Raw genomic sequence first — 26,850 nt, 5'->3', positions numbered from 1 at the left:
CCAAGTAACGAGCCGAGATCAAATGGTTCTAAAATAAGAATAAGAAGAAAAAATAAGAAAAAGAAAAGAGAGCGAGAATGGAGAAAGAAAAAGAAATTATGTTTACCCGACCTGTACCGGAGGAAGAAATGGTCTGTGGCCTTGGCCTGGGAGCCGCCTCACCTTTATCTGTGTTTGATGCTTGTTTGCTCGCCAGCCTGCACAAACCACTAACACGCCTTTGCCCTGACGATCCATGCAGCATCTCAAGTGCGAGAAGCCGTGCTTACTTACATCCATGAATGCTTGCCTAAGCCGCTGCGAGTGAGCTCTAGCTAGGAGAATGCGGCATGGCTTCGGGACTCTGCGTGGGTGGCGCCCAGCAGCAGGCGAAGCTGAACCGTTAGACTTAATTTTGCCCTGCCAAGGGTCATTTATTATCGTGGATCTTGTGACGACAACCCAACAGTCGAAATTCCACGATGGGACTGGGCTGCTATTCTAAGGATCAGACCCATGGCGAACAGAAATTTGCATCATCACTCGCGGCAATCCCGAAGATCTAGAGGCACGCATAACACATGGCATGGATGGTGATAATGCATGAGAGATCACACCGATTCACATCATGCCACTCACTGGAACTAGTAGACGACTCGCTTCAGGATGTGGCTTGCAGAAATACCTAGTAAGTTAGGGCTATTGAGCGATTTGACAGCCCTCACTGCGACCTCCTGATTGCTGCATAGAGGCGTTTCTAGCCTAGTCTCACATTTGTCTGAGGAAGCAACGCTGTTACGTACAGGCTGGGGCTTTTCATCCAAGAGCCAAGGCCGAAGGATTGAGTTTACCGGGGGATAGCAATACATCTACGAATAGGCTGGGGTGTCGAATAGAAGACTGGATGGAACAATGATAGCAACAGCTTCGTATCGTCAGCCTCAGCTTCAGCAGCAACAATAGTGCCAGGGGTCATCCCGGGCAAATCTATCGGGTCTCACCGACCAGGCTTCATGCGGAGAAAGAACTGAAAGATCGTAAACCCCTTCAGCCCGCCATCGATCGAGCAGCAGTAATTCCGAATAGGGGGCTGAACGAACCGTGCGCTTCCATATTGCACGGGCCGCTGTCACTGCTGTTCCCCGGTGGGAAATGCCAGCTAGTCACCACGGTGCGGGACAGGGGCCAGCACTCAATTTAAGTCTCCTATTATCACTGTCCGAACCAAGGTTAGAATCGGATTTCTCAAGATTGCCCTACCTGTTCACATTGCGGTGATACGGAATATCACCACGAAGGGAAATTATTCAATGCGCACTTGCGAGATGACGTAGGCGATGATCTGCAAGAGCTGTTCAGAGCTGGGAGGCGGGGCGAGATCTAGGCTGGACCTCATTTCTGGGAACTGACTTGTCAGCCCGCAGTTGTTTGCTGCTGTCTGGGGAAATGAGATGGGCAGTGTAGGGCCGAACGATGGAATACAAGCTTGATGCCTGATCTAAATCGATCCATCTACCGCAATTTACATGCATGTATACTGTAAATGCTATAAATGTTGTGCTCTTGATCGGTGGAGTTGTGGTCGATACAGGGCAGGCCTTGAAGTCAGATGACTATATGATGACGCTTAGAAAAGCGCGAAATAATGAGAAACCCCATCCAGCCATTAGTAAGCTACTATGGCGGATATATAAGAAAAATCAGGTAACCACTCACGACAGTGGACCAGTTACATGTACATGATTCATTCCATTCATGTCATCAATGGCGCTTTTGGCGCTCGGAGCCTTTCGTCCAGAACTGTTCCAGTGGAGACTTTGCGTGCTGTTTGTCGTGTCATGTTGCGCCGCTTTTTGGGGTAGCTGGTGTAAGGAATGCACAAAGATATCACTGCGGGAGATCATACATAGATGGACTTCTTATCAATCTTGAGGGTACTAACATAGATAAAGATGCATCAACACATCAAAACATTGCGCCATCTTATCCATCCATACCTTATCATTGGACCTTGTATCAATGCTATATATTAAGGTACCGCTATCAGTCGGTGACATTTTTGCTGTCTGCAGCCCGCCACTACGTCAAACCTGCCAAAATCAGCACAAGCCCGCTGTACCCCAGATTCTAGCCCGCCCAGCCATGCGGGAGCGCTAGCCATTAGCAGGGAAGAGCGCTGGAGCATCCACTGACACCCGCTAACAGCAGCCGGGCCTCGAATTCCAGTTGACGTAACGACTGGACGCTGGACGCTGCGTGTCTGCCCACCACTCCATCTCTCCCTCTCCTCCCTGCCACTCGTCCAATGATCCTCTGCTGACATCCTGCACAATCGTGCATATCCTAAACCATGTCGGCGGCAGCAATGCCAGACGACGGCCGTCAGGCCTCGACCGCTTCATCCTCAGCTCGGCCCGGACTCGCCGCAAGCTCCGGCATCAGCCTCGGCCACGGTGTCGGAAACGCCAGCAACGCTCCTCCTGGACATTCCATCCGCCGTGTCAAAACCCTAGACGAGCCCTCGATGCGATCCGGCTCCATGTCGCGGCACTTTTCTTCAGATTCCTCCTCCGAGGCGCCTCCGCGCAGGAGCTCCAACTTTTCGGATTACAGCCTAAATGAGGCACGCGACATTCTCAACCCCCGGCCGCACGCTCACGGCGAGGTATCTCATCACGATTCATCGCCGTTAGCATCTCTATCGCTGGCTTTTGCTCTATTGCCTGCCATCGCCGGCGTTCTATTTCAGAATGGCACCTCCGTCGTCACCGACATTATGCTTTTGGGTCTCGCGGCCATCTTCCTTCATTGGTCGGTGACGCAGCCTTGGTACGTAGCAGCACAACTATCGCGTGTAGCACGCTCTATATGGTAGGAAGTATAATAACGAGGCTCATACGCTATTATAGGCAATGGTATCACGCTGCGCAAGAAGTCCGTACCTTTGAAGAACAATCGATTAATATAGCGCTTGAAACGGACAGCGATCTCGACTCTCAGGCCAAGGCTCCGAGCACTAGCACACCCTTGGACGATGTTCCTGAAGAGCGAGAGGGAGATAAAGCAGATGATTCCAACTCAGAAAAGAGAGAGACGAGAGAGAAGGTGGTAACGGAACAGCAACAGGCTGCTCTAAAGGAGCTATATCGTCACGAAAGTCTTGCTCTCGCGTCATGCTTCGTATTACCGATGCTTAGCGCATACCTCCTACATTATATCAGAGGGCAGCTGAGTCGGCCATCTGAGGGACTCGTTTCCAACTTCAACCTGACGATTTTCCTAATGGCAGCTGAGCTGCGTGTATTGTCACATATAATCACACTGGTCCAGTCTCGGACGCTGCATCTTCAGAAAATAGTACAAGATAGCCCGTTTGGTCAACGAGTTGGCACCGAAACGCTACTTGAGGAGATGCTCAGAAGGCTTGAGAGGCTTGAAACTCTTTCAACGTCTCAAGGCAACGTGATTGCTGGGCACGGAGAATCCCTGGGTACGACCACGGCGACGGTGAGCCGAGACGTGAGAAATGCTATCCAGCCAGAGCTAGATGCTCTGAATCGAGCCGTAAGGCGATATGAGAAGAAGGCAACGCTCCTGCAGCTACAGACAGAGGCTAGGTTCTCTCAAATTCACGCAAGGCTGGAGGACGCCATATCCTTGGCGGCTGCGGCAGCAAAGCAATCGAATCAACGAAGCAATTGGCTCCCGTGGGCATGGAAACTGATCGTGACGGCAGCGACGTTTCCTTTCAAAGTTTTCCTGGAGATACTCGCCCTACCGTTGAAGCCCATAGTTGCATTTGCAAACAGAAATAAACAGCCATCTTCCGCCAACCTTCGGGCACCACGGAGCAAGCCGGGGAAGCCACCAGTGTCGGTAAAATATAACGGCGATCGAGTGCCGCCGAGAATCATCAAGAGATGATACCTTTTCAATTCATGTTGCTTCTTCTGTTGGGGTTGTGTTTTGGGCTTGTTAATGTTTTCGTTATTAGCAAGCAAATTGGTACAGCAGACTGGCCAACGGCTGTATTTGAATCACGATGGATATTATTGTTATTACCATGTACATCATTAAAGGAGATACCTGATAGCACTGCCTCTTGGAAATCATCACTACTACAATAGAGTTTGATCTTGAAACGCTTACCCTGCAAAGTGATGATTGATGAGCGGCCTTTAATTTCCAGCTGGAATAAACTTCCTCGCCTGCATATTTGGATGTGTTTACTACCAACTTAATTATTTACGGGTGCTTCGCTTGTGGCGTTGACTTGTTCACATTTCCCCACAAGCGCCTCTCTCAGCTCAAAGTGAAGCCCCCCGCGATGTCACGTCTATCACAAATCGATGTTTTGAACCCCATGTCAGATATCATGTCGCTCAAGCTAATCAACTATAAAAAAACAATACAAACCATTATCGGGTAATGCGTATGAGCACGTGTTCGTGAAAATTTCCTTTCAGGTTGTCCAAACCAGCTTTTCGGCCCAACATTCGGGGAGGGGACGGGGTTACAAGAAGGTTGTGCTACCACACGGCGATGGCTTCATATGTCAGGTGAGGCGCCTCAGCTCATGGTCACTCCAGGAGCGGAAATTACAATATTTTTTGAGTTTGAACTCTTGCATGTCACGAGACATTCATTGATTGTTTATTTTTGCTGTGCCAAGCTGCGAGGTAAAATTATGTACCACCATGCACTTCGAGTTGAGTTAGAAACTGAATCAGGTAGCTTTGAGTTGAGCTTTCTTTAGCATCGTGTATGAGCGAACGATGGGATTAGCTCTGGTTGATCAACAACAACGCGTCATAGCATTTCCCTAGGTTCCCCTCTTTTATTTGGCGAAGCTCGCTGATATGAATATGCATTCAGATGCAATGCGTATTGCTGCGTTCTTCAAGTACCACGTACAGTTCTTAAACTTTTTTAAACACCAATGGATGGTATACTACCCTACGGACTCGTAAGCCATTTCTCTCAACAGTAGGCGTTGCCTCGGCGCCAAAACCAACTAAATCTTTTGTGTCATATTGACACCGCTTCAGGGCCAGAGCACGGCTTCGATGCTGTGAAGAAAAAGCATGTGGTGCAGTCCACACTTTTCGCGTCTTCCACTATAGCAGGTAAAGCTGGAAGATGAAAACGGTGTGTGTATCGTTGAGCTGCTTGTAAGTGGAGTAAATACAGCGTGGCACGATTCCCAGTAGACCGCGCATGGTAAGGTTTCACTATCGACGGAGATGTGCACCCAAAGTGATCACTGATGAACCGACCAAAGTTTAAACAGGCCGATTTGCTGCTGCAAGATCGCGAAAATAAAACGGGTTTCATGGGAGGTACGGGCCTGAACGTGGGAAGAGGTTCTGTTGTATTGTGCACCACGACGAGCCAGTCATATGTCGATATCGAGTCACGCCAGCGGAGTGGATCTTTTAATTTCAGAGCACAATGTAGCGTGGCGCAAGGGATTGCATGAATGAACGCTGGCTGTGTCCTGGGCCCGAAAGTTTGAAGTTGCACCAGGACTCATACGGAGTAGTCCATGGCTGATAATGTCGCTGCTTTTCATGTGTTGCCAGAAGAGAACTGGTTCTTCCGTGCATGTGCTCTGTATATCCCTGGCTGCAGAAGATGATTGTTCATGCTCCTCCTGCATGCCAACATCGTATCATGCAAGGGATATGCGTGGTTGCGTACTCGTACGTACAAGTTCGAGTGACGATGGGCACGATTGACTGTACGTGGCTGGGATGTTTATAGACCATACGGAGTACATGCAATCTTTCAAAGTAGGTACGCTGAAGAAAGTGGTGAGCCGTGCAGGCGGTGGTGATTCTCTAGCAGACGGTGGCGGAGAGACATTCATAGACAGACATACAGCGGTCAACATGTCTGTCTGCGATGTAACAGTGTGAATCAGGATTCAGTTGGCGTTATCGGGGCTCCGTAGCCGCTGGAGACGTGATGAGCCTTGGATGCCACCACATCCGACAAGACAAGGAAATGCCTGGTCAGACAACTCGACAACTCTTGAACCTTGCATTGCAGTGTTTCGCAACCGGCCACTTCCAGGACCATGGGTGGTCAGCGGCTGCTCCGCCCCCAATTGCGATGCCAGGATATTCAGTGAGAAAGACGCTCTTTGGCTCGTCCGGAGTGCATCTCTCCGTACTAACAGGATGATGCATCAGTGGCGTCTCTTGCGTAGGGATGCGGTGCAAGGGAGGATTTCAGCTTCATTTTTGCTTTTTGCTAGCAGTACAAAATACGGGGTACGTGCAGCAATTTGTAGGATCCGGGAGCGAACCAATGGCTGGTCATTCACCATATGTAAGGGATAGCATAATGAGATACGGAGCACAGGAAACACTTGGGCTGCTGCCCGGTAATAGGAACTGAGCTTTTCGGTGGATTGAAGAGAGGCCAATGCCATGCCAGACACAGCTTGATAGGTAGACAGAGCACCTAAGATCTTGACTTAGGGGAAATGAGACCGGAGATCTCGGGTACACGGATCACTTCTGGTTGGGCTCAGTCAGTGTATCCAGAAATAAACAGTATCAGTACCCATGGAATTCTCCGGCGAATGCTCCGTACAGCAGGGGAGAAGACGACACAGTCGAGAATTTAGCCGTCCAGGCGGTTGGCCTTGAGTGACACAACGAGTTGAGGCTTTAGGCCCTCGTACTACTGCGGCGCCCTGCAACGAGCACTGCTGGGCCTCGATTTGGGTAATGGATGACGAGATGGCGTTGTTGGTGGTGCGAGTCAAACGAGCTGATCAATACCTCCTCAAGCACAGACTGATTTGCCCAGTACCAAGGAGCTTGTAATACTGTATGCATCATGATTCTCTTCTGAGTGAGAGTGAGGGATGAACAGTCAAATAACATGGACTGACAAATGAGTGTCTGCCACGAGCTCACCAATTCTTCTGTCGAACCCAGCCAAATACTGCAGCAGCTCCAATTGGGTGGCGCATCACACGGCATTTTAGCTTCTGGCTTGGCTGGCTGAAAGCGGATGGCACCGCGCCCGGCTTTCCTGCCAGCCTTGGCGTTCTTTTGGCGCAAGGGGCAGTAGCTGAACAACCCCGCCCGGCCAGAGCTCTTTCCTGCCCCTGGGCCGGCTGGAGCAGCACAGCTCAGGTACCACTGGGGCCACTACTACCACTAGTGCCCCAGCACCTGCGGTAGAGCTTGCGGTAGCATGGGGCAGCGGAGGTACTTGCGGGTACCTGATGCAATGAGATCGGCCAGGTTCCTGCATGCATCTCTGCCGAAGCCGCATCTGGCCCTTGCGCGCCCGCTCGCTCTTGCTCTTACAATCTTGGGCACAGAGCATTTTGCAATTGAGTACATACGAGTCAGTACCTGTGATTCCAACCAAGGCTGAGCTTGTCCGATTGATCATCTTGTCTTTATCTTAGCTGCTCACGCCAAACAACACCAGAATAACACCAGAATAACACCAGGCGTCATTGATGGGGGCTAGCTAATGCGTCCTAATGCTGCGAGTCCTCCCTCCGGACGCCTCTCAGTGTACGAGTACATCTGCCTGCACCACGGCGTCACGCTTCTTTGTGGTACCGCCCAGAGCTGCGAGCCTCTGCTCTCGACTTCATCTCTCCACCAGCCCTGCATCCACCGCTGCAGCCGGGAAATTGGCCCAACAGCCACGCGCCATGGCAGATACCCGCTATCCAACCAACTAGAAGCAACTAGCAGCTTTCAATTCTCACGATGGACCCGCCTTGGGAGCATGTCCCGCGATTCCGGGTTTGACTTTGGGTCCGTTCGTCAGAGATACAGGGAATAGAGCCATAACTGACGAGTACGGTACCAGCATGTGCCACACGTCCAAGGCTTACCAGGTGCTGATAGAACCGCAAGCACTAGACATGTGGGCAAATGCCGTGCCGATGGAACTGATGCTGTCCGCATGCAGGTATTACCAAACCAAACTATTGGGCCGGAGGGGGAAGAGAGTGAAAATTGTGACGCTCGTTGCTTTTTGGCCACCACCAGCCTCTGCCCCATATTCTTTCCCTCCTCTCGCTTGGTGTTTTCAGGTCTCGCTCGATTTTTTCATGGTTATTTGACCGTCTCCCCCCATTGTGCCTCCTGATGCAGATGAGACATCGTTGTTCAGTCTCTTCGTCCTCCTCCACCAATCCCCTACCGCCGCTACCATTCGTGTCTCAGCCCGTGCCAACTTGACCTGGGTGTAGACTCGCAAGCGTATTAGCGCTATCTGAAAGCAGTTTTTCTTTCTTTTTCATGTAATTACCCCGACCTGACGATACATTCTTTCGTGATTTTGCTCCTTCGCTTCATTCAAAGTAATCCTTTCTTACCCTTATTGCTACAACCAGTAGCTCTCGGATAATGCTTTTGTGAACCGGCAGATATAAGCGGGAGCCTTTTCTGATACTAGAAGATTCGACATTTACCGCTGGCGGTACCCGTGATCGGGCTGGTACAGCGAGGATGTTGAAGATGGTGAGGCTACAGGCACTCGTATGCCTCTTGTGTTTTCAATTGGCCACAGCCCAGGGCTTTCGTGCGCTGAGACGAGATGAACATTCCATCTCATCACCCACTGTGTCATTATCCAGCCCACAGCCAAGTTCTCAGCACTCGGCTACCAAAAAGCCGGATGACGAGCACAAACAAACAGACGGCCCTAAAGAGCCAACCATCACAAAGGCTCCCGAGACAACTGCCTCTGCGGAGACGACAATTCAAATCACAACGACGTCGATTGCTCCAGAGGCACCTCTCAATAGCTCGACCTTGTTTAACAGTGAGAACAAGTCTCTATCCTCTATCGATTGAAGTTTGTGCTGATATAGAGCGTGCTAGCAACGATCCCGGCCGGCCATCTACCAATCCAACCTACCATAACTCCAGGATGGGGTGTTGCCGGCGTCATTTTGATGCTCACCGGTCTTGTCTACACCCTAGTAGGCATCAAAAATCGATGGATTAACTGTTTCTTCTCGGCCGCCTTTCTCACTGCACTTGGAATCTCGGTTCTTATCGTCTACATCATGAATGTCCCAGTCAGTCTAGGTATTCAGGGAGCATATGTCGTTGCCGTTACCTTGTCTGGTTGTGCACTAGGCGGAGCATCACTGATCTTCAAAGATTTGACCGAAGGTTTGGGGTGTGCTCTGGGCGGCTTTTGCCTCAGTATGTGGTTCCTCTGTTTGGCACCTGGAGGCTTGATACACGATACGATCGGTAGAGCCATTTTCATCTCCTGCATGTCTGTCGTTGGCTTCTGTTTTTATTTCAGTCGCTATACTCGGGATTGGGCCATGATTTTCTTGATGTCCTTTGGAGGCGCGACGGCCATTGTTTTGGGCATTGACTGCTACAGCAGAGCCGGACTGAAAGAATTCTGGGCCTATATCTGGAATCTCAATGATAACCTGTTCCCCCTCGGTGCAGACACCTATCCCATCACCAGAGGCATTCGAGTCGAGATTGCAGCCATCGTCATAATCTGCTTGATTGGAATCGTTTCCCAAGTGAAACTTTGGAAAGTGGTTCGAGAGAAGCGCGAAAGAAAGGCCGCAAGTCTTGCCGAGAGCCGGAGATACTTGGAGGAGGAAGAAACGATTGTTGGTCGCAACATCGAAGCGCAAGCAGCAAGAGAACGAGTCGAGTGGGAAAAGGTCTATGCAGGCAGAGTCCTGGTCAACAGCAAAAGTACAGCTTCACAATACTCGGATGGCACCGATGGTGCCAGCAACAGCAAGAGCTCTCCCGCTGGATACTCTGGATCTGCCTATACAGGCCTCAAAGCTGATGGTATCGAGATGGCAGACCTTTCAGACTCAAGTGCTGCACATACTGGTTCAGATGGGCTTGTGTACTCCGAAAAAGCCAAGGGCGTCAAGGTCATGGTGCGAGTGGCTGCAGATGAGATAATGGAGTCGTCAAACGACAACGAAAATGAGATCAAGGAGAAAGTTGTAACTTTCCCAGAATCTGACGCAGTATCTTATGATGGCGAGAGATCCGCCTCAAAAGGGGATGTGGCAAAAGGGAAACAACCCTCCCAAGCAAGCTCGGAGGCCGATGGTAACTCTCAACAGAGGCACGTCACAACGGTACCTGAAGTTGTACCCCTGCCCTTCAAGATTCCGAGCGAAGACGACTTGAAATCCGTTGGCGATCGATCTTCTGTTGCAACTTTTGCTGACGACGAAGCTATCGCACCCGCATCTCTCCCACGAGATTCTCTTGTCAAGAGGGTCTCACAAGGTTCAGTCACGCTTCTGAGAAGTTTGTCCCAGCAGAAGAAAAATGTTTCCTCTGAGCGTCAATTAGAGACTGGCGAAAGTACTGAAGAGTTAGTTGAGCCGGTTGTCATTCCCCACCACGATGATGACCAGTCGTCCCTGGCTGCAACTGTTGACTACGACAGCTCGAGCGATGATGACGCGCATAGTTCAGTCATTGGCAACGAGCAAAGAAGGAGTATCGAGATTACCGCAGAATTGGGTGACGCTGAAGAGACTGGAGAACTAAAAAAGACGGAAACAGAAATTGTCGCTGAGAACAATGGTACCAAGGCGGATAATGAGGCATCCCAGAACAATGCCGAGCAAAGTATCGCGCCCAAATCAGACACAGAACTACAACAAAAAGATATCGAGCCAAGCCAAATGGATGAGAACCAGGAAAAGGGTAAAGAGAGCTTAGAAGCTAAAACTGAGGATGCGGCTGGCGTTGACGAAGAAAGTTCGCTGCCTCGCGAGCAGGAATCTACAGCAACTGGAAGCAATGGCGCCGAGGTTTTAAAGCCGCTCGAGCCCACTGAAAAAGCCACATCCCTTTCTTCAGCGACCTCGAATCTTGTTAGTCTGACCAAGGACCGATTGCCTGAATCTTTGTCCAGAGTTGCCCTTTCGTATAGAACAAACGAGTGGACCAAACATCTCAGCCATGCGGATACCCCGGAACCTGAAGCCATCTATATCGAGCCATATGCATCTGAACAAGATGCTCAAGAGGTCCCCAGATATGTCGACGTGGAGGACCTTCAGAAGACTGTCACTGGCGAGATCATCTCTCCCCCAGCCGCCAAGATATCGAATTCTAAGACAACACAAGTCTCTTTCGCTCAACCGAGCCACAGAAACGGCAAAAAGAAGCATCGTCTTTCTAATGTGGTTATTTCAACTGCAGTGCCTCCAAATGTTGCGAGCCCTAATGGAAGCCCCGGATCGCCCCTCATGGATGCCTCTCTCCAGCCAGCCTCACCAACCCTGCGACGTACTTCCACAGGATTTGCTCCAATTGTCGAAGAACAGGATGGCGTACAGGCAACTGGTATACCCATTTCCGAAGAGGCAATGCAACAAGATCGTGCGCAATCGAATTCGACACCTTTCCGGCCCATAGTGCCTCGCGTTGTATCCTTTTCTAACCCTAATACCTTGCTTGGTCAACGAGAATCTGTCCTCCGGAGTAGGTCACAGGGCAACCTTGTTTACAACGTGTCCGAGTTTCCTCCTATAGATACGCAAGGATCTGTTGGTGATGCTGAGTCGCTCCATAACTATCCCGTATACGGCCAAGTACTGAGTCCCGACCCTGATGATCTTCCACTCAATCGACGGAGAGAAATTCTACGCCAGAGTAGCATGACAAATTTGCCGCCATCGAATTTCAGACTGAATCGCACCAGTAGTGGTGTTGAGGTTTCGGGCAATACGCAATTCAACTCCCACCAGCCGAAGCGAGAATCTATGGTCTCAGGAGTAGCTCGAGAGACAAAGCTTGCCAACTTCAGACAGTCTATAGCTCACGACCTTCAATCTATGACTCCTGGTGTACCCAACAGTATGGGGCGCGAGACACCTTTTGCATCGACGTCTACTCTTATTGACGACATAGAAGTGCAACGCACTATTCTGATGGAGAAGAAGGAAGCCGAAATGCAGCGGAGGGAGATGCAGAGACGCCAAAAGGAATGGAATGATCGCATGTTTGACAGTCGTATGCGGAGTGGTGACCTCCTGGAGGCACATCGAGAAGTCATACGCAAGATGCAGAGTGCTGCAAGAGATGCATAAATGATCAAGGAAATCAGGAGTTGTCGGATATTGAGCCAATATGGCGTCATACAAGAGGGGTTTCACCCAGGTTCTATATTTATTTTCTTGTTTGTGTTGATGTGATTGATTACCAAGACGTATAATGCTGGCGATACCAATTTCTTTTTCTTTGGATGGATACAAAAGGGATGCTGGCGGTATGGCTTCGGATGAGAGCCCGGCCTAGGTAGTAGTCGCGGGCCATCTACATTACACTCGCTTGTACTAGAACATGGAGAGAGAAAGAATAAAAATATAATAAAATAATACAAATATATTTGACTTGCACGAACAATTAGCTGAATTATTCGAGGAAAAATGGGAGATATAAATTGCTACTAGCGACTATAACTTAGTGTTAAGCTCCTCCTTTTCATGACACTAGCTAACTGAAAACGTGAATGAAGCAAGTGAATATGATACGACTGAGCTCTCTCTTCCCTTTCCTCATTATGTCCATTGCACACTTGTGTTATAATACTGTATATATCAAGAGAGGTTTCATGAGTTGGATGCTTTCGGGTGGGGGGGGAAACAGGCGAAGACATTAAAAGGCTTAGAAAGACTGCGCTTCATGGAAACAGAAATGTACCTCCTTTTCTGCATACCCATAGCCACCAGAGCGATATGAATAACACATCTAATGTTTCCTTTCGCTATTGGACCGGTCCAGTGTAGAGTCGAGTACTAGCACTGGTGGAAGAGCCGTGATGGTAAGATGATCGTTTTCTTTACCTCTATCGTCCGAAGCAGTCTGTCCCGAAGCAGAAGCTGAAGGAGGGACAAAGAGCTTGGCTTCCTCGTCTGACCAACCGGATTGGTGAGTGGGTTGATAACTGAGTGGTTCCAGTGGAGTTGAAGATGTCTTTGTCTCCGGGGCCTTGAAGAGCGAAAGGCTGAATGGAAGAGAGAAGTTGAGGCGGGTGCGGAAGAGAAATGGGTTGGGCTGAGGCAATTGAATGGGGACGTCTTGGTTGTGTATGGGGAGAGATGCTGTGGGGAGAGGTTGTTGGAGAGCTGACGATGTAGTTTGGTTGGACAATATGCTTGAGAGGATGCCCGAGGAGGTTGTATTCTTTTTGGAGGATCTGGTAACGACTTGGTTAGCATTTCTTTTTCTGTGTTTGAAGTAGTAGACTATTAGTTGAAAAGTAATTACCTTGTTGATGCCGTGTTGCTGTTTGAACAACCGTTAGACATCGAGGCCAGGGCCCTTGAGTCAGGATTATACTCTTCGTATAGACTTGGAAACACTTTCCCAAGCCCCACATACAAGATAATAACTCGGTAGCAGTTCATGGCGTCTTTGGTCATGCCGAAGAAGACGAATACCGGTATCGCTGTTACGATGGGTACGTAGCAGATGTTCGTAAACATCCATCCTATCTGGCTGCTGGGTAGATACATAATAGTGTTCCAGGGGACCGATCGTTCGTTACTATGGATGGCTTTGAAGTCGAAAGGCTCTAATGGCAACGTATTGACGATGTTGATGGCTGCCAGGGCGAGGATGACAGGAAGGAAGGGTATAAGAATGGAGATGACCATGAGATAGAGGCGGCGGCGGGCTCGTTGGTTGCGGACGTGAGCAAGGGGGTTGCTGGAGAGAGCAGACTGAGTTGACTTTGTGATCTGGCGGAAGCGGATGTAAATGAAGACTAGGAGAGATGTTAGCGGATGACTCAGGATGTTTATTGAGCTGTGTATTTTGGGTATTGATTGTTATACTTACTCGCATAGCCGGCGGTGATAACAGACACAACTGCCTGTGGGAGAATTTCGAAGACGATAGTAGGCCAAGCAGAAGCAGTCGGCCAGAAACACCCAACCAAGGTGCCGACGTAATATCGCTGCTGTGCAAGAGGATACGTCCAGGCAACCTGCACCAGAGGCAACGGGAATATGATGAGAGCCTGGATAATGTTACGTCTTCGTTTCTCCCTCCGAGATGGCGGGTTGGCTCTCAGACTACCGATCTGGATGGCCAGGTTCCGCATGATGGCCAGGAGACATGTGGCGTAGAGACTGATACAAAAGTTGTGCAGGTGACCGTCGACGTCACACAAACCGTAACCAGGCCACCATGATTCCACATCGTCGTTGCGCCAGATGAGAGCATTGACGATGTTGCGGAGGTTCTCCAACTCCATGTTGAGGATGAAGACGACGGCGGCGAATTCTCCGTTGCGGTAGAGCAGTTGAAGGGGGATGAGGCAGATGAGGTTGGCGAGGATGCCGAAGAAGATGCGGCAGACGAGGTTGACCGTGAGGGAGGGAGTGGTGTAGATGGTTGGGGGTGGACCAAGCATGAAGATGGAGAAATCAGGGGTGATGGGATAGAGGGGGATGGTGGTACTCATGATGACAGGATTGATCGAGAGAGAAGTTGATGATGATGATGATGGGTTGGTATCGTGATGTTGAACAGACTTGTGGTGGATGACGAAGAAGGAGATGGTGATACTGATGAAGATGATGATATATAAAGAGAGGAAGAAGAAGTAGAAGAAGAGTGACGCTGATGAAGAGAAATCCGCACAACTTTTGAAGGCAGGCGAAAGAAAAAGAGTCTTTGCATAGATGAATCCAAGTTCATTAACACATCACTGGGTAAAGGTAAACGGTCGACAAAAGAGAGTCGAGCAATTGAATTTTATACAGTCAATAAGACAATAAGGCACAGCAACAGCACTCGAGGACGTTTCATTACGAACAGCGTCTAAGCGACCTGAACCTCCAAAATGATAAAAAACGCCCATCCGAATAAAAAGAAAACCCCAATCACCAGCTCATACAATTGGCCAAGATAAAACTATCGACCGCTAAAAGAACAGCAAACTGCAGCGGCAGCCTGCGAAGGGGGGAGAAGCACGGCATCAAGGACCAGGTTCAAGATCCAGCTCGAAGCAGCCCATTCATTTCCTTGCAGGTGGTTTCTCAGCAGGCACTGCAGGGGATACGAGCCTGCACAGCGCAGGCCAAAAAGCAAGTAAAGTACATATTTTAATTAACATGCGCCTGGAGATGAAGCATCACAGCGCGGGCAATCACACGGCGTAAGCAAGTTTTGTGAAGTTTGTCTCAGTTTGGAGGCGTTTATTGAGAGCCGTATTGGGAGTCTATTGACGACCGGATTGGGAAAGTCTGTGCGCCCGCCATCCCGCCTTCAGCGGCAGCGGCTCCCGGGATTTGGGATTGGAGGCAAGGCGTGGGAAAAAATAGAAAAAATAGGGGAGGATTAGGATTAGAGACGGCTGTGGCTTACTGGATTTAGTAAGAGTTTGGAGGGTGGGCAGTCTGTTTGATGCCGTGACAAGGGGGAGGCTTCAAGGTTGACTTGAGTTTGGGTTGTTGTGATGGGTTTGGTGGAGGGAGGATTGGAGGCTCACCGGAGAAGCGGAAAGGCAACCGGAGATGGAATTTGATTGGGGCGAAGTGTGTTTGATAGGATTATGTCTTTACATTCACGAGTTATACATAGTTGTGTTGCTATTATTCGCGGTAGGGTTATGCTGAGTATTATTTACGTGTTGTTTATTGCTGTTGTTGCTGCACATGTGAGGTCTGACTTACATTGATAGCCCGGATACTTGCCAGGTACATGGCTGCTCCTGCTAAAACTGCTAAAAACAGAGCAATGTGCTAGTCACCCCCGCAGTGACGACTGCCAGAAGCTACAAGGTACCTCATATAGCGATACATCCCTTTAGAGGCATATGAACCACATGCCCTGCATCTGTGCAAGGGGGAGCTTCTGCATTCTGGCGTGTTGATCTCACAACCGGGGGCCGGAAAAATACCCCGCCATCCAATCACTGCTCAGAGAGCTTGGGCGTGGGTCCTTGATCTTATCGCGGGCCGTTCGTTTTGACGAGGGAGAAGAGCAAACGGAAAAACAACAACCAAAGCTACGAAAACCTCTTGCTGCTGCTCTTCTTTACCCTTCCATAACTACTTTTTTTTTCTCCAATACTTTCCGTCTTTGCGTCGATTACCATCACAATGTCGTCCTTCTTGCTGCGCCGCGCCACCGTCGCTACTGCGGGAGCTGCTCGCGCATTTAGCACCACCTCGCCTCGCTCCGTCGCCCGCATCACCATCATCGGCCACTTGGCTGACTCGCCCGAGGGCATGACTGCCGGCTCTGGGGAGAGCCTGAAGGAATACGTCAGATACACCGTTGCGAGCAACAGTGGGCCCAAGGATGCTCGTCAAACGAGCTGGTTCCGCGTCACTGGCTTCGTCGAGGGTCCCCGCAGGGAGTTTATCATGGGTCTGCCCAAGGGGTATGTTATTTGTTCTGCTTTATTCTCTGTTTGGTCGCGAAAGGGCGATGAAAATATCTGTTACGAGGAAAGCTGCTGATATTGAACTTTGATTACTAGCTCCATGGTCTATGTCGAGGGCGATGCGTCCATCAACACTTATACCGATTCCAACGGCCAGAACAGACAAGGCCTCAGCATCATCCAGCGTAAGCCACCCTCTTCTTCAAAACCACGAAGCTATATAGTCCCAGCATCTTGCTAACTCAATGGTGAAAACAACTGCAGGCAACATTGAGGTTCTGAAGCGCCCCTCGCTCCCTGAGCAGGGCGAGTAAATCGATACAAACGTGGCTGGCTGCAACTGGTCGGGATCGGTGTTTGGCGAATTAAGTGGCGGATGGATGCCTACTATGTAACTGTATTGCCTGATGATATGATGTACGATCTGTTATGGTGGATGAACTCTCGGCTCTCTTGCTAGCTTCTATGCGATGTGCGCTCCCAAGGCTAGTTTGCCGGAGCATCTCTACTACGAATCACCCACATGTTTGTGATGACAAGTTATATTGGCTTTTATTTTGCTTTATTGATTTGATTCTAATTATTCGCTTTCTACACCAAGCTCACGCTATCCATGCAACCGTACCCTGCAGCAACGCCTCCCTCTTCACTCTGGTCTCCCTTTGAACGGAGCAGGTATCCTGCGCCCTTGTTGTGGAGTATCTCACCGGTGCCCTGATTCCAGAGACAAGTACCGTATATGCCCAACTCGCATATGATGCCACCCTCCTCTAGGTGGCCGTTGCGAAGGATGATGTTTGAAACCGGAGGCGGTACAATGAGTTCCATGAGAATGTATGCGCTCCAGTGGGACTCTGGCAGCGTCTTGAGGAACTCTGGGATGGCGCTGCGGTAGATGTTGTTGCCTCCACCCTCTCGCTGGGGCTTGAGAACGTATGCTTTGCAAAGCTCGGGATCTTGGGCCTTCCTGCGTGCTTCTAGACCGGCCTCGGATGTGTCCATGGGGTAAATGTTGGTAAACGTTTTCCAGAGCTCGGCTGCAGCTGGCGTGCTGTCGTCGATGAATTTGCTGAGGACAGACGGCGCGGATGATGGCCGAGGAGTGGCGAGCACTTGCTGGACCTTTTTCGTACCGGCGAGTTGGGTGAGGATGCTGGGGCACTTGATCGCACCAGATCGCTCTAGGTGGTATCTGGCGTCCCAGGCTGTTTGATCAGGGTAGTCATTGGTGTGGTAACCAGATCGCATGTAGATGACAGCTACTTCGAAGACTTTGGAGGGGTCACGGGGAAGATGGTAGAGGAGCTGGCGCTTCGGGGTGTCGGCGAGGGTGGTGTGCTTGAGGATGTCGGCAATGGCGAGTCTGAAAACTGGTATCGTCGGTGATGACTGGGTGACTTGGTACTCCAGATGGCGTTGGTCAAAGATGTTGCGCTCGCCGCCCTGGACCAGGAAGATGACGCACTTGGCGTGACCTAGCTCTGATTTGGGGTATGCGTGAAAAGCAGCTTGGATACCGCCGGCCAGACCCTGGATGCTTTGGTTGTCCGGAAGGTCGAGTGAGTTGGGTGCCAAGGCGTTTTGGAGTAGGGGGTACTCGGTATCAGCAAGGAATCTATGGGGAGGATTTAGCTCCTGCGATCATATCCAAAGATGAGGTATAGACTGACTTATGTAGCTTTGAGGTGTAAGCTGAGAGACCACCGAAAGATGCGGCAATGGTGTTGAATTCAACTTGCTTCGCTTGGACGGATGGAGGAGACGTTGAGCTGTCTTGGTGAACCATGTAGTCTGATCTAAACAGACCCAAGGATAGAGGCTAGAGATGAGGATGATGGATGAGTATGACGTTCATAGATGTGAACTAATTTTATAGGGTAATGTAGTAGATACCTGAGTATAGCCCTCAGCCTTGACCTTGAGATGAACATCCCACAGGTTGCGGATGAAGTCGTCACCATCTATGACCCTAAGCAGATTACCTCTGTTAGTTTGATGAAGCTCACAAAAGAGATGAGATGTTTATTGCTGCCGCTCACTCTTTGACTGTTTGCTCCAGAAATGCCTCGTCACGACTCACGGCCGCATACAGCTCATTGTAAGTCTGCTGCACTGCCTGGCCCTGCTCGAAGCACTTCTTCGGGAACGGACTGGGGAATAGAGTAACGGGGACGTTGATGGCCGTGATGCCCGCTGGATCTGTCTCAGCTGGAACAACCGTGGGGGGCGACCGCACAGCGAGGCCATTGGCAATGGCCCAGTCCTTGACGACCTCGACGAGAGCATTCTTCTCAGTCTCTTTCAGTGGTGGGGGGAATGCCCCGCTCGTGAGAGAAGCCATGACGGCTGAGAATGAGACGAGGCGGGTAGGAGGCCTCGTTGGCGGAGAGAAAGCTTGGCTAGTTGGAGGCTGTTGGTCTGGAATACGGCCGGTAGTTGTGGTGAAGAAGTTTCAAGTGTGGTTGTTGGTTGTGTAAGAGTGCAGTGTCCATGTCTTTGGATAGGCTGAGCGGATGGGTCGTTGATGCTAGGGCGCGATGTCGCTGAGTGGCTTATTAATTGCGTCTTGAATGAATTTTTTCTTCGCTCTTCCAGAGAGTAGAGAGACATCTTGATGAACTTGAATTAAAATTCATATAGAACTGCACTATATCAAGTTGATATTGACACATATGCATAGAAGAATTATAATAAACAACTCTAAGCTGTTCGTCCTTCTTCCACTCTTCAATATGCCTATCTGTCTGTTCTGTCGTTGGATCATCGCTGCAAAAAAGATGCCTTGTCCAGACGCAGCGCAACCCAGTGCCCGCCTCAGCCCCCGCGATCGCCTATCAGCTCCCCCAACTAGGCGCCAGTCCCCTGTAAACCACGTTTGTCTGAGACCCTAGACTACATACTAGCCTCCCTAGCAGTTCCCGCTTTGGCACTACTGCCATGGCTGAGACGCCCTGACACCGGGCCGTCAAGTTTTTAAGCTTTGGTGGGCTGAGGCCGGCATAAAAAAATAATTCAAAGAAAAAGAACATACGGAAAAACCAAACAACACCATAGATATAAAGCGCCTGGCCGCGCTCGTGGCAGCTGGGCATATACAAGGAGAAGAGTTGATTCGCTGCATCTGTGGTTTGCGCATTCGAGAGTCACGTGAGAGCGTGCTTGAATCGTTCTCTTTTCTCAACCAACAAACTCGAGCCAACGCGTATCGAGCCTGCACAGATGCGATCACCGCAGCAAACAAACTTGTGAGCACGCAGCCCGCATCTGGTCATTAACAGTCTGTGCAGGGTTGCATTTCTTTGTTCTTGTTGTTTTCTAGGAAGATTCCTGGAATTGTTTGCGGTTCTTTTACTTTCTATTTGCGTTTCTCGCTGATCCAGAGAGGGCACGGGCCATTTAATATTCCTCTTCCTCACAACCTCAGATATCAAGCACGCTCCCATCTCTTATCATTTCCATCTTTCTCTTTTCATCCCATCATCTCTCCTTTTACTCATCTCTCTTTAATCTTCTTCTCGACTGTTTCGACCTGTTTCAAGGATTCCTTCCCCTCTTCACAAAACCGTCATCTCTCTGTTCTAATGCACACGCTGCTTTCAGCGGGAGAAATCCCAGTAGTGAGTTGGCTCTCTATTTCCTGCACCACAATCTTTGTTTACGTCACATTAAACCTTGGTTGGAACCTCGCTCTTCTTTCTATTTGAAGATGAAATGACTAGCAAATCTTTCTCGGGCTTATGAGATGTTACTGGCTAACACATTGATAGTGGATTCGTTCGCATTGACTGCACCCGTGGCCCTGATGGGTACTGCGATCCAGAGTGATCCGTTCTACTGGGACCCAGATACTCTCTCAAGGGAACTCTGTTCTCAAAGCCATCTATGGGTCAGAAATCCGGCTGCGTTGGCCGCGAAGCTAGCTACTGAAGACATCGATGGAAGAACACTACTCACCTACGAGCTTCTTTTTGGAAGGAGAGAGCTGCAGGAAGCTCTCGGCATAACCACTGCGCGCAGCAAGGCAGGTCTAGCAGAGGCAATTCTTGGTTTCCAAGCGAGAAGTCAAGGTTTTCGTTCATGGAAGAAAAAATGGCTGAAAGAGAGCCGCGATGCGACCAACCTCGACGAAGAAGGAGGTGACGTCAAAGGCGAGATGGCCAATACACCTCCCGTGAAGCTGTATTCATATGCATCACCAAATTCAGGCCCACATGGCAATCCAGCCAAACATGAGACAGACCAAGAGCAAGGGATGAATTCAAGACATGTTCAAGATGTTACATCCTTCGATAACCTCTTTGCAGAGTTTGACGGGGACTGTATCATGCAAACAACGAATGGAGACACAGATCATTGTATCAAGGCAGACTCTGCATCTGTTCCTCCTCTTAATCTCATTGAAAGCCCGCCGCCTGCTCAGCAAAGCGAAGAACAGCCTTCTAAGCGGAGACGATTAGCGCCAACAAACTTGAGCACGAAACCTCTGGCTGATTCGGATTCACTTGCATTGACGCAAACAGCACCATTAAATTTGGTGGACACAGTTCCGGAACAAAGCAATAATGACGAGCGTCCCGCTACAGGAATTTCCCCTGTTTATGCCTACCTAGGCGAAAAAGGCCGCCATCGACAAACTGTGCTATCTCATATTGATTCTCCTGACGTCCCTCGGATCAGTCATGTCAATGGCGGATTTGCCGTCGTGTCTTCAAAATACACGATACATCCTGGGAAAAGACTTGTCACCAACAGCATCATACGAAGGCAATTACGTAAAAACTCCAAGAAAGAAGCGGCGCTCAAACGGGGTGTTGCTGTTGTTAGGTCTCCGACCCCTTCTGACAGAAGTGGGTCTGTGGTTAATCTTGACGACCTGCCAGATTCTTGGGATGAAGAGACGCAGCGAGAGATTGATGAAGAGAACGCAGAGACTGCTGCAAGGGAGCGTGAACAGGCCCGCCAATTCTCCACAGAGCGCGTGGGATCCATCTTGAAGGAAGAGATGGCTGCCATGGAAGCTAGATGGAAAGAAACAAAGCTGCCTAAATACAATCTCAAAGCCTACCAAATCTGGAAAAAGTCTACGCGAGGAGAGAGGACTAAGGAGAAGAGATTTAAGGTGCGCAGAGAAGTTTTGCGTTATGAAGCGCGGATAAAGAAGCTTTATGCCGAAATACTCGACAACACTTGGCAAACGGAGCGCGAGGTCCGAACGCAAGCAAGTGTCATGGAGCAGAGTTTGAGCGACAAGCTGTATCAAACATGGCTGCTTGAGCTTTTGGAACAGCGCGAAGCCCCGCTTAAACCCTTGGATATGCCAAAGCCAAAGCCGAAATCATCTACCGCAAAGACTCCCCTGGATCCTTTCGACGACGAAGTGCTGACTAGCTCTGATGAAGGTGAATTCATTGTGCCTGATGAAGAGGAATTCCTTATGCCTCATAATGGCGATGAAGATGAGATGAATTCAATTATGCCTGATGATGGCGATAAAGGTGACTTGTTCATGGCCGACAGAGAGTCTTTTGAAGACGTTCCCCAATCGCTACCATTTCGACCAAGTCACATACCATCTGATATTGAATCTGACATGGTCATCGATCTTACGCTTCTGGAGTCTGATGAACAAATCACAGACAGTAAATCGGCGATACAATACATTGATTTGACATCTCCGGTTAAGCGTGAAGTGCGAGAAGCTGGTGTCATCGCAGAAAAGTCATTGCTAGCAATCGTTTTGCCCGAAGTGGTACCGCCTATGGATCATCTGGGTAGCCTACAGACCATCGGTGAACATTCTCCAAGGCACTGGGCAAAGCAGAAAGATCGTTGGAGATTGGTTCTCTGTCTGCTATGGAAGCTTCCACAGACTCGCCGTGAATGGATTCTTCGATTAATGCAAGACAATACGGCAGAAGATGCTTGGCAGGCTTCAATACACTCCCACCAGACGAATCCTCTTACCCAAGAGTCCGATATTGGAAAAGAAGAGACAACGACCGTTGCATTTGATGTCACAAAACTCTTCTTGAGCTGCACGCGGTGCCGTCAATTGATAGATAAGCGAATCGTGGCTTTGGACAAGACAGACAAGAACAGAATCAATCGCGCAAAGGCTTTCTTCTCTACTTTCCATGCGTTTATTAAAGAGTGGGCGCCCCAATTCCCACAGAGCAACCAAATTTACAGAACCGATGCCTTTGACGACGAAATAGGGCTAGACGAAGCTGATGAGCATCAGCTTGGCGTTACCGATACGCCCTCAAAGGTGCGCAAACACGTGGTCAAAGAAATTATCCAAAATAAAGAGGGCGTTGCTCTTCGAGAACGAGAGATGAAACGTGCTGCAGAGATTGAGGCTCGCCGAGAGAAAGTGCGAGCTACTCTAGCAAACTCAAACGCTCTCTCTGTGGATAAGTCTCGAGTCATTATCAACGAAAGCAAGGAGGACGACCAACCATTCATTTATGTGAACGATGATATCGGACAGCGCATAAAGGATCATCAGATCAATGGAGTGCGGTTTCTGTGGGACCAAATTGTCCTCGACGCAAAGGAGCGAAAGACTCGCCAGGGCTGTCTCCTCGCTCACACCATGGGCCTAGGGAAAACGATGCAAGTCATCACATTTCTGGTAGCTGTGACCGAGGCTGCAAACTCAGTTGATGAATCTGTGCGTTCACAGGTTCCCCAAGAACTCAGAAAGTCGCAGTCACTTATCCTATGCCCCGCTGGCCTGGTCGATAATTGGCTCGACGAGATATTGATGTGGTCCCCCAAAGGCTTACTCGGCAATGTGTTCAAAGTCGAGTCAGCTCAGAAAGTGGATGAACGCATGTCAATTATCAAGACCTGGGAGCGAGATGGCGGAGTGTTGGTTATTGGACACAAATTGTTTGAACGGTCAAAAAACGACATGCGGGAGATACTTACACAGTCGCCCAACATGGTGATATGTGACGAGGCCCATGTGATGAAGAATCCGGAATCGAAGATTCACCGAGCTTGCCAGGAATTTCGCACTAGAAGCCGAATTGCCTTGACCGGCTCGCCGCTGTCCAACAACGTCGAAGAGTACTATTGGATGATCAACTGGGTGGCGCCGAATTTCCTCGGCCCTCAACAAGAATTCCGAGACATATACGAAAACCCAATCCAATGCGGCCTGTGGCATGACAGTACAAGGGAAGAAAAACGAAAAGCCCTGAAAATGCTGGAAGTATTGAAGCTCAATGTAGCACCCAAAGTGCAACGAGCCACCACTCAGAGTGTCAAACATGAGCTGCCTGCCAAGTACGAATTCGTCCTATTTGTTGAGCCAACCCCCACTCAGAAACTACTCTACAACCTCTACTTGGCCGAAATGGTGCCGTATTTGGCAGATTCGAAACAGGGAAAGGTATTTGGCGCCACAGATCACCTCAGGCTCATCTGCAATCATCCCCGTTGCTTCAGGCAAAAGGTGTTGGAAATGTCGTCCAAGGCAGATGTGCCAGGATCATCAAGGACACCAGCGGCGGCACAGCCGAAAGAACTTGACGAAGATGAAGACGACACAGACGACGATTGCAGTGAGAAGACCAAAGCTCCGGCGATAACCTTTCCCCAGAGTATGATTTCTAGTGTTCTTAAGGAGACAAGCAAGGCTGATAATGCCAATCCTGCTCTGTCGCGAAAAGTTGATCTTCTTCTCATGATTCTAGATGAAGCACGTGCTATAGGAGACAAGGTTCTCGTGTTTAGCCACTCTCTTCTTACCTTGGATTATCTCGAAAATTTGTTCAAGCAGCAGAGGCGTTTGGTATGTCGCCTAGACGGCTCCACGGCCACATTCAAGCGGCAGGAGCAGATCAAAGCTTTCAATACTGGAAAGCAAGAGATCTATCTCATTTCCACAGGGGCTGGTGGCGTTGGTCTTAACATTTACGGTGCCAACCGTGTAGTCATCTTTGACTTCAAGTGGAATCCGGTGACAGAGCAACAAGCGGTGGGACGAGCCTACCGATTTGGGCAACAAAAGACGGTATATGTCTATCAATTTGTGGTTTCAGGAGCTTTTGAGGAGGCATTGCAAAACAAGACTGTTTTCAAGATGCAACTCGCGTCACGCGTGGTAGACAAGAAGAACCCCGTTAGCTTTGGCAAGCGAGTAGGGGAGTTGCTTCAGCCAATAAAACCGAAGCCAGCCAAGGACCTCGGAGTCTTTAAAGGTCGAGACAGAATACTGGACAAGCTCATCGAGCATTCTCAACCTGGAGGTACCATTCGCGAAATTATCTCGACAGATACATTTGAAGAAGAAGACCCCACCAATGAACTGACAGCTGAAGAGCGAAAATACGCCCAAGAGCTGCACGACTTGGAGCGGATGAGGCACACCAACCCTGAGAAGTACAGGATGATGCTGGACCAGAAACAAAGAGCAGAACAGATTCGAGCTATGGCTGAAGCCGCCAGGCCCTCTAGGGTTGATATGGCCGCTGTCAACGCACGCTTGATGGACTTGTATATACCACAGTTGAGTCCGCCACCGGGCCTTGCTCATGACGAAACAGCGGCATCAAACATAAACCCTATGCCAGTTGCGCAAACACAGGCAGATGGTGTCATGCCACTTGGCCCTCAAGTAAGTAATGCGAGATCCTTCGTCACCAAGAGCCCATGACTAATATCTAGAGCAAAGGCGCACATGCCGCAGTTTTCGTCATCAGCCCCGTTACCAATGACCGGGGCAAACACACATATCCTGAAATCTAATGCTCCATCTATCTTTCCAATCACGCCATCGAATGGTACAGCAAGGGAAATAGGACAAGAAGTAGGATCAACGCCAACAGTTGCGGCACTTGCGACTAACACAGGGGCATCATTGTTCAGCCAGCCTCGAAGTCATGCTAAGGTCGATTTCGAGAAGGAGTTGGCTAAAATGATAGAAGCTCATTCAGAAATCAAAGATAATCCGCCTGATGTAGCAAGAATGCTTACCGAGGGAATTACCGTGGCCCAAAAAGCACAGGGCCATGGGTTTCTCCCCGACGACGCTCGATGGCGCCTCCTGCTGAGCCATATACGAAATAATCGCCGGTTTATGCTTGCGATAGTACTGGGCCATTGCACACCAACATACCTAGCAGCAGCGCCGGAAGAGGAGATCCAAAATAGGATCGCAATTATGAACGGTCATTCGGAGAAGGACTTTTTGGCCCAATTAAGACGGGTATTTGAGACACCTGACCCAAGTGTAGGTTTGTCATTATTTTCTTCCTATTCATGTTTTCCTCCTGGCTGTGTTTGATATGCTCTCTGCTTACACCGGGGTTTAACAGAACTTGAACAATATCCATCGGCCGATGCCACATTCGGCTCGAGCTACCGAAGATGCGCAGGTAATGCGGCGAGCAGCCGATAAAAGGACGGAGCGTCGCTTTCGGCTACCTCAATGGGCAAACAATGCACTCCACCAGCCCAACGGCCAAAACCTTTAAGAAGAAAACGTGCGCATACGATACAATACTGAGGACGGTGAGGCGGGTTCATTCCGGTGTTTGCGGCATTCATGCGGCGGAGTGCGGCGTTTGGGCGGCTAAAACTTTTTAAGCCTCTTTTTCTTTCTTTTTTTTTTTTTGGTGCTTCTTGTGCTCCTTTTAGTCTCATGTCAGTTTATGTAAAATCGAGATACCCACCAATGCTCCATACGGAGTATAACGGCGAGAATGCGGGTGTTGCTTGGCCTTGTGGTTTGGCGTTTTTTCTTCTTCTCTATCAGGGATGGTATTCGATTCTACCAAGTTCGTTGCAGACCTCTGGAGCAGCACGGGATGGGATTTTTGGAGTCTCTCTATTTACCGCTAGCTAATAGGACAGGAGAAGAAGATATACATGTAGGAAATGGAGATTGTGCTGCATGGGCAGGCAAGGCGATTTTTAGTGGATGTATGCGGTCTAGAACAGCAGAAATCGTACGAAGGACTGGGAGCATCAGTCCATAAAGTGAGCAATTTGAGTCATTGGCAATGGAGAATTGATGCAGAACATTTGGACTTGACAAGTGAGAATTACACATTTAAAGCACTAATAACGGCTGAGCAAGTAAAGGACAACGATGCAATGCATGTAGCCCGCAGTCGGGCAACGAGAATGACGACAAGGTTGGCTGCACTCCGTAAAACCGGAGAATATACGGAGTGGACTACAAGCAAAGACAAAAAGGGCTCAACGTCTTTTCCCAACTGCCATGGACCCTAACCGGAGATCCGAAGATGCAGGGCATTGGAAGGTCGGCCAATCAGCAGCGAGGCAATGTCAGACGACCCGAGGGACGCCGAGGCGAGCGGGTTGGTCTGACGGCTGACTGGCTGGGATGCACGCGCTATAACGGGCGGGTTTTGCAGGGGCTTCTAGAAGTTGCAGCGAGCGAGAGGCCGGAATCGCCAGAGGCGTAAAATGGCAGCTGAGAGGGCGTATTTG

At 49.7% G+C, this 26,850-nt stretch overlaps 7 protein-coding genes across 7 annotated transcripts; 5 read left to right on the top strand and 2 right to left on the bottom strand.

Annotated features, from left to right (window-relative positions):
* The first annotated feature begins 1,630 nt into the window (after positions 1 to 1,630).
* V8C40DRAFT_27413 (uncharacterized protein) lies at positions 1,631 to 2,220 on the top strand. The gene is made up of 2 exons (XM_083220571.1): positions 1,631 to 1,846; positions 1,932 to 2,220. The coding sequence occupies exons 1-2, from the start codon at positions 1,735 to 1,737 to the stop codon at positions 2,108 to 2,110; spliced, it is 291 nt and encodes a 96-aa protein (XP_083072604.1). The 5' UTR covers positions 1,631 to 1,734; the 3' UTR covers positions 2,111 to 2,220.
* A 109-nt stretch (positions 2,221 to 2,329) lies between these two features.
* V8C40DRAFT_266486 (uncharacterized protein) lies at positions 2,330 to 3,903 on the top strand (the record flags this gene model as incomplete). Its single annotated transcript, XM_083219758.1, has 2 exons — positions 2,330 to 2,808; positions 2,889 to 3,903. The coding sequence occupies 2 exons, from the start codon at positions 2,330 to 2,332 to the stop codon at positions 3,901 to 3,903; spliced, it is 1,494 nt and encodes a 497-aa protein (XP_083072603.1).
* A 4,374-nt stretch (positions 3,904 to 8,277) lies between these two features.
* Positions 8,278 to 12,186, top strand: V8C40DRAFT_27372 (TMEM198/TM7SF3 family protein). Its single transcript, XM_083220521.1, has 2 exons — positions 8,278 to 8,787; positions 8,847 to 12,186. Exons 1-2 carry the CDS (start codon positions 8,472 to 8,474, stop codon positions 12,071 to 12,073), a joined length of 3,543 nt encoding a protein of 1,180 aa, XP_083072602.1. The 5' UTR covers positions 8,278 to 8,471; the 3' UTR covers positions 12,074 to 12,186.
* A 418-nt stretch (positions 12,187 to 12,604) lies between these two features.
* V8C40DRAFT_279787 (pheromone A receptor-domain-containing protein) lies at positions 12,605 to 14,454 on the bottom strand (the record flags this gene model as incomplete). The annotated part of the gene is made up of 4 exons (XM_083221286.1): positions 12,605 to 13,182; positions 13,254 to 13,271; positions 13,368 to 13,752; positions 13,827 to 14,454. 4 exons carry the CDS (start codon positions 14,452 to 14,454, stop codon positions 12,735 to 12,737), a joined length of 1,479 nt encoding a protein of 492 aa, XP_083072601.1. The 3' UTR covers positions 12,605 to 12,734.
* A 1,309-nt stretch (positions 14,455 to 15,763) lies between these two features.
* Positions 15,764 to 16,983, top strand: V8C40DRAFT_246822 (single-stranded DNA-binding protein). Its single transcript, XM_083216187.1, has 3 exons — positions 15,764 to 16,380; positions 16,480 to 16,568; positions 16,648 to 16,983. Exons 1-3 carry the CDS (start codon positions 16,097 to 16,099, stop codon positions 16,695 to 16,697), a joined length of 423 nt encoding a protein of 140 aa, XP_083072600.1. The 5' UTR covers positions 15,764 to 16,096; the 3' UTR covers positions 16,698 to 16,983.
* V8C40DRAFT_246821 (glutathione synthase) lies at positions 16,917 to 18,866 on the bottom strand. The gene is made up of 4 exons (XM_083216186.1): positions 18,423 to 18,866; positions 18,277 to 18,352; positions 18,054 to 18,202; positions 16,917 to 17,998 (listed from the first exon to the last, which is right to left on the bottom strand). The coding sequence occupies exons 1-4, from the start codon at positions 18,722 to 18,724 to the stop codon at positions 16,975 to 16,977; spliced, it is 1,551 nt and encodes a 516-aa protein (XP_083072599.1). The 5' UTR covers positions 18,725 to 18,866; the 3' UTR covers positions 16,917 to 16,974.
* Positions 18,867 to 19,462: 596 nt separating this feature from the next.
* Positions 19,463 to 26,424, top strand: V8C40DRAFT_246815 (DEAD/DEAH box helicase). The gene is made up of 4 exons (XM_083216185.1): positions 19,463 to 20,000; positions 20,151 to 25,009; positions 25,067 to 25,624; positions 25,710 to 26,424. Coding segments are annotated over exons 1-4 (5,577 nt in total). The 5' UTR covers positions 19,463 to 19,999; the 3' UTR covers positions 25,869 to 26,424.
* The last annotated feature ends 426 nt before the right edge of the window (positions 26,425 to 26,850 follow it).

This window comes from Trichoderma camerunense, assembly GCF_050948025.1.
Source record: "Trichoderma camerunense strain CBS 138272 chromosome Unknown V8C40scaffold_10, whole genome shotgun sequence".
Classification (NCBI taxonomy): Eukaryota; Fungi; Ascomycota; class Sordariomycetes; order Hypocreales; family Hypocreaceae; genus Trichoderma; species Trichoderma camerunense.
Note: the sequence above shows the minus strand (reverse complement) of the source record. Positions and strands in the feature narration are given on the sequence as shown.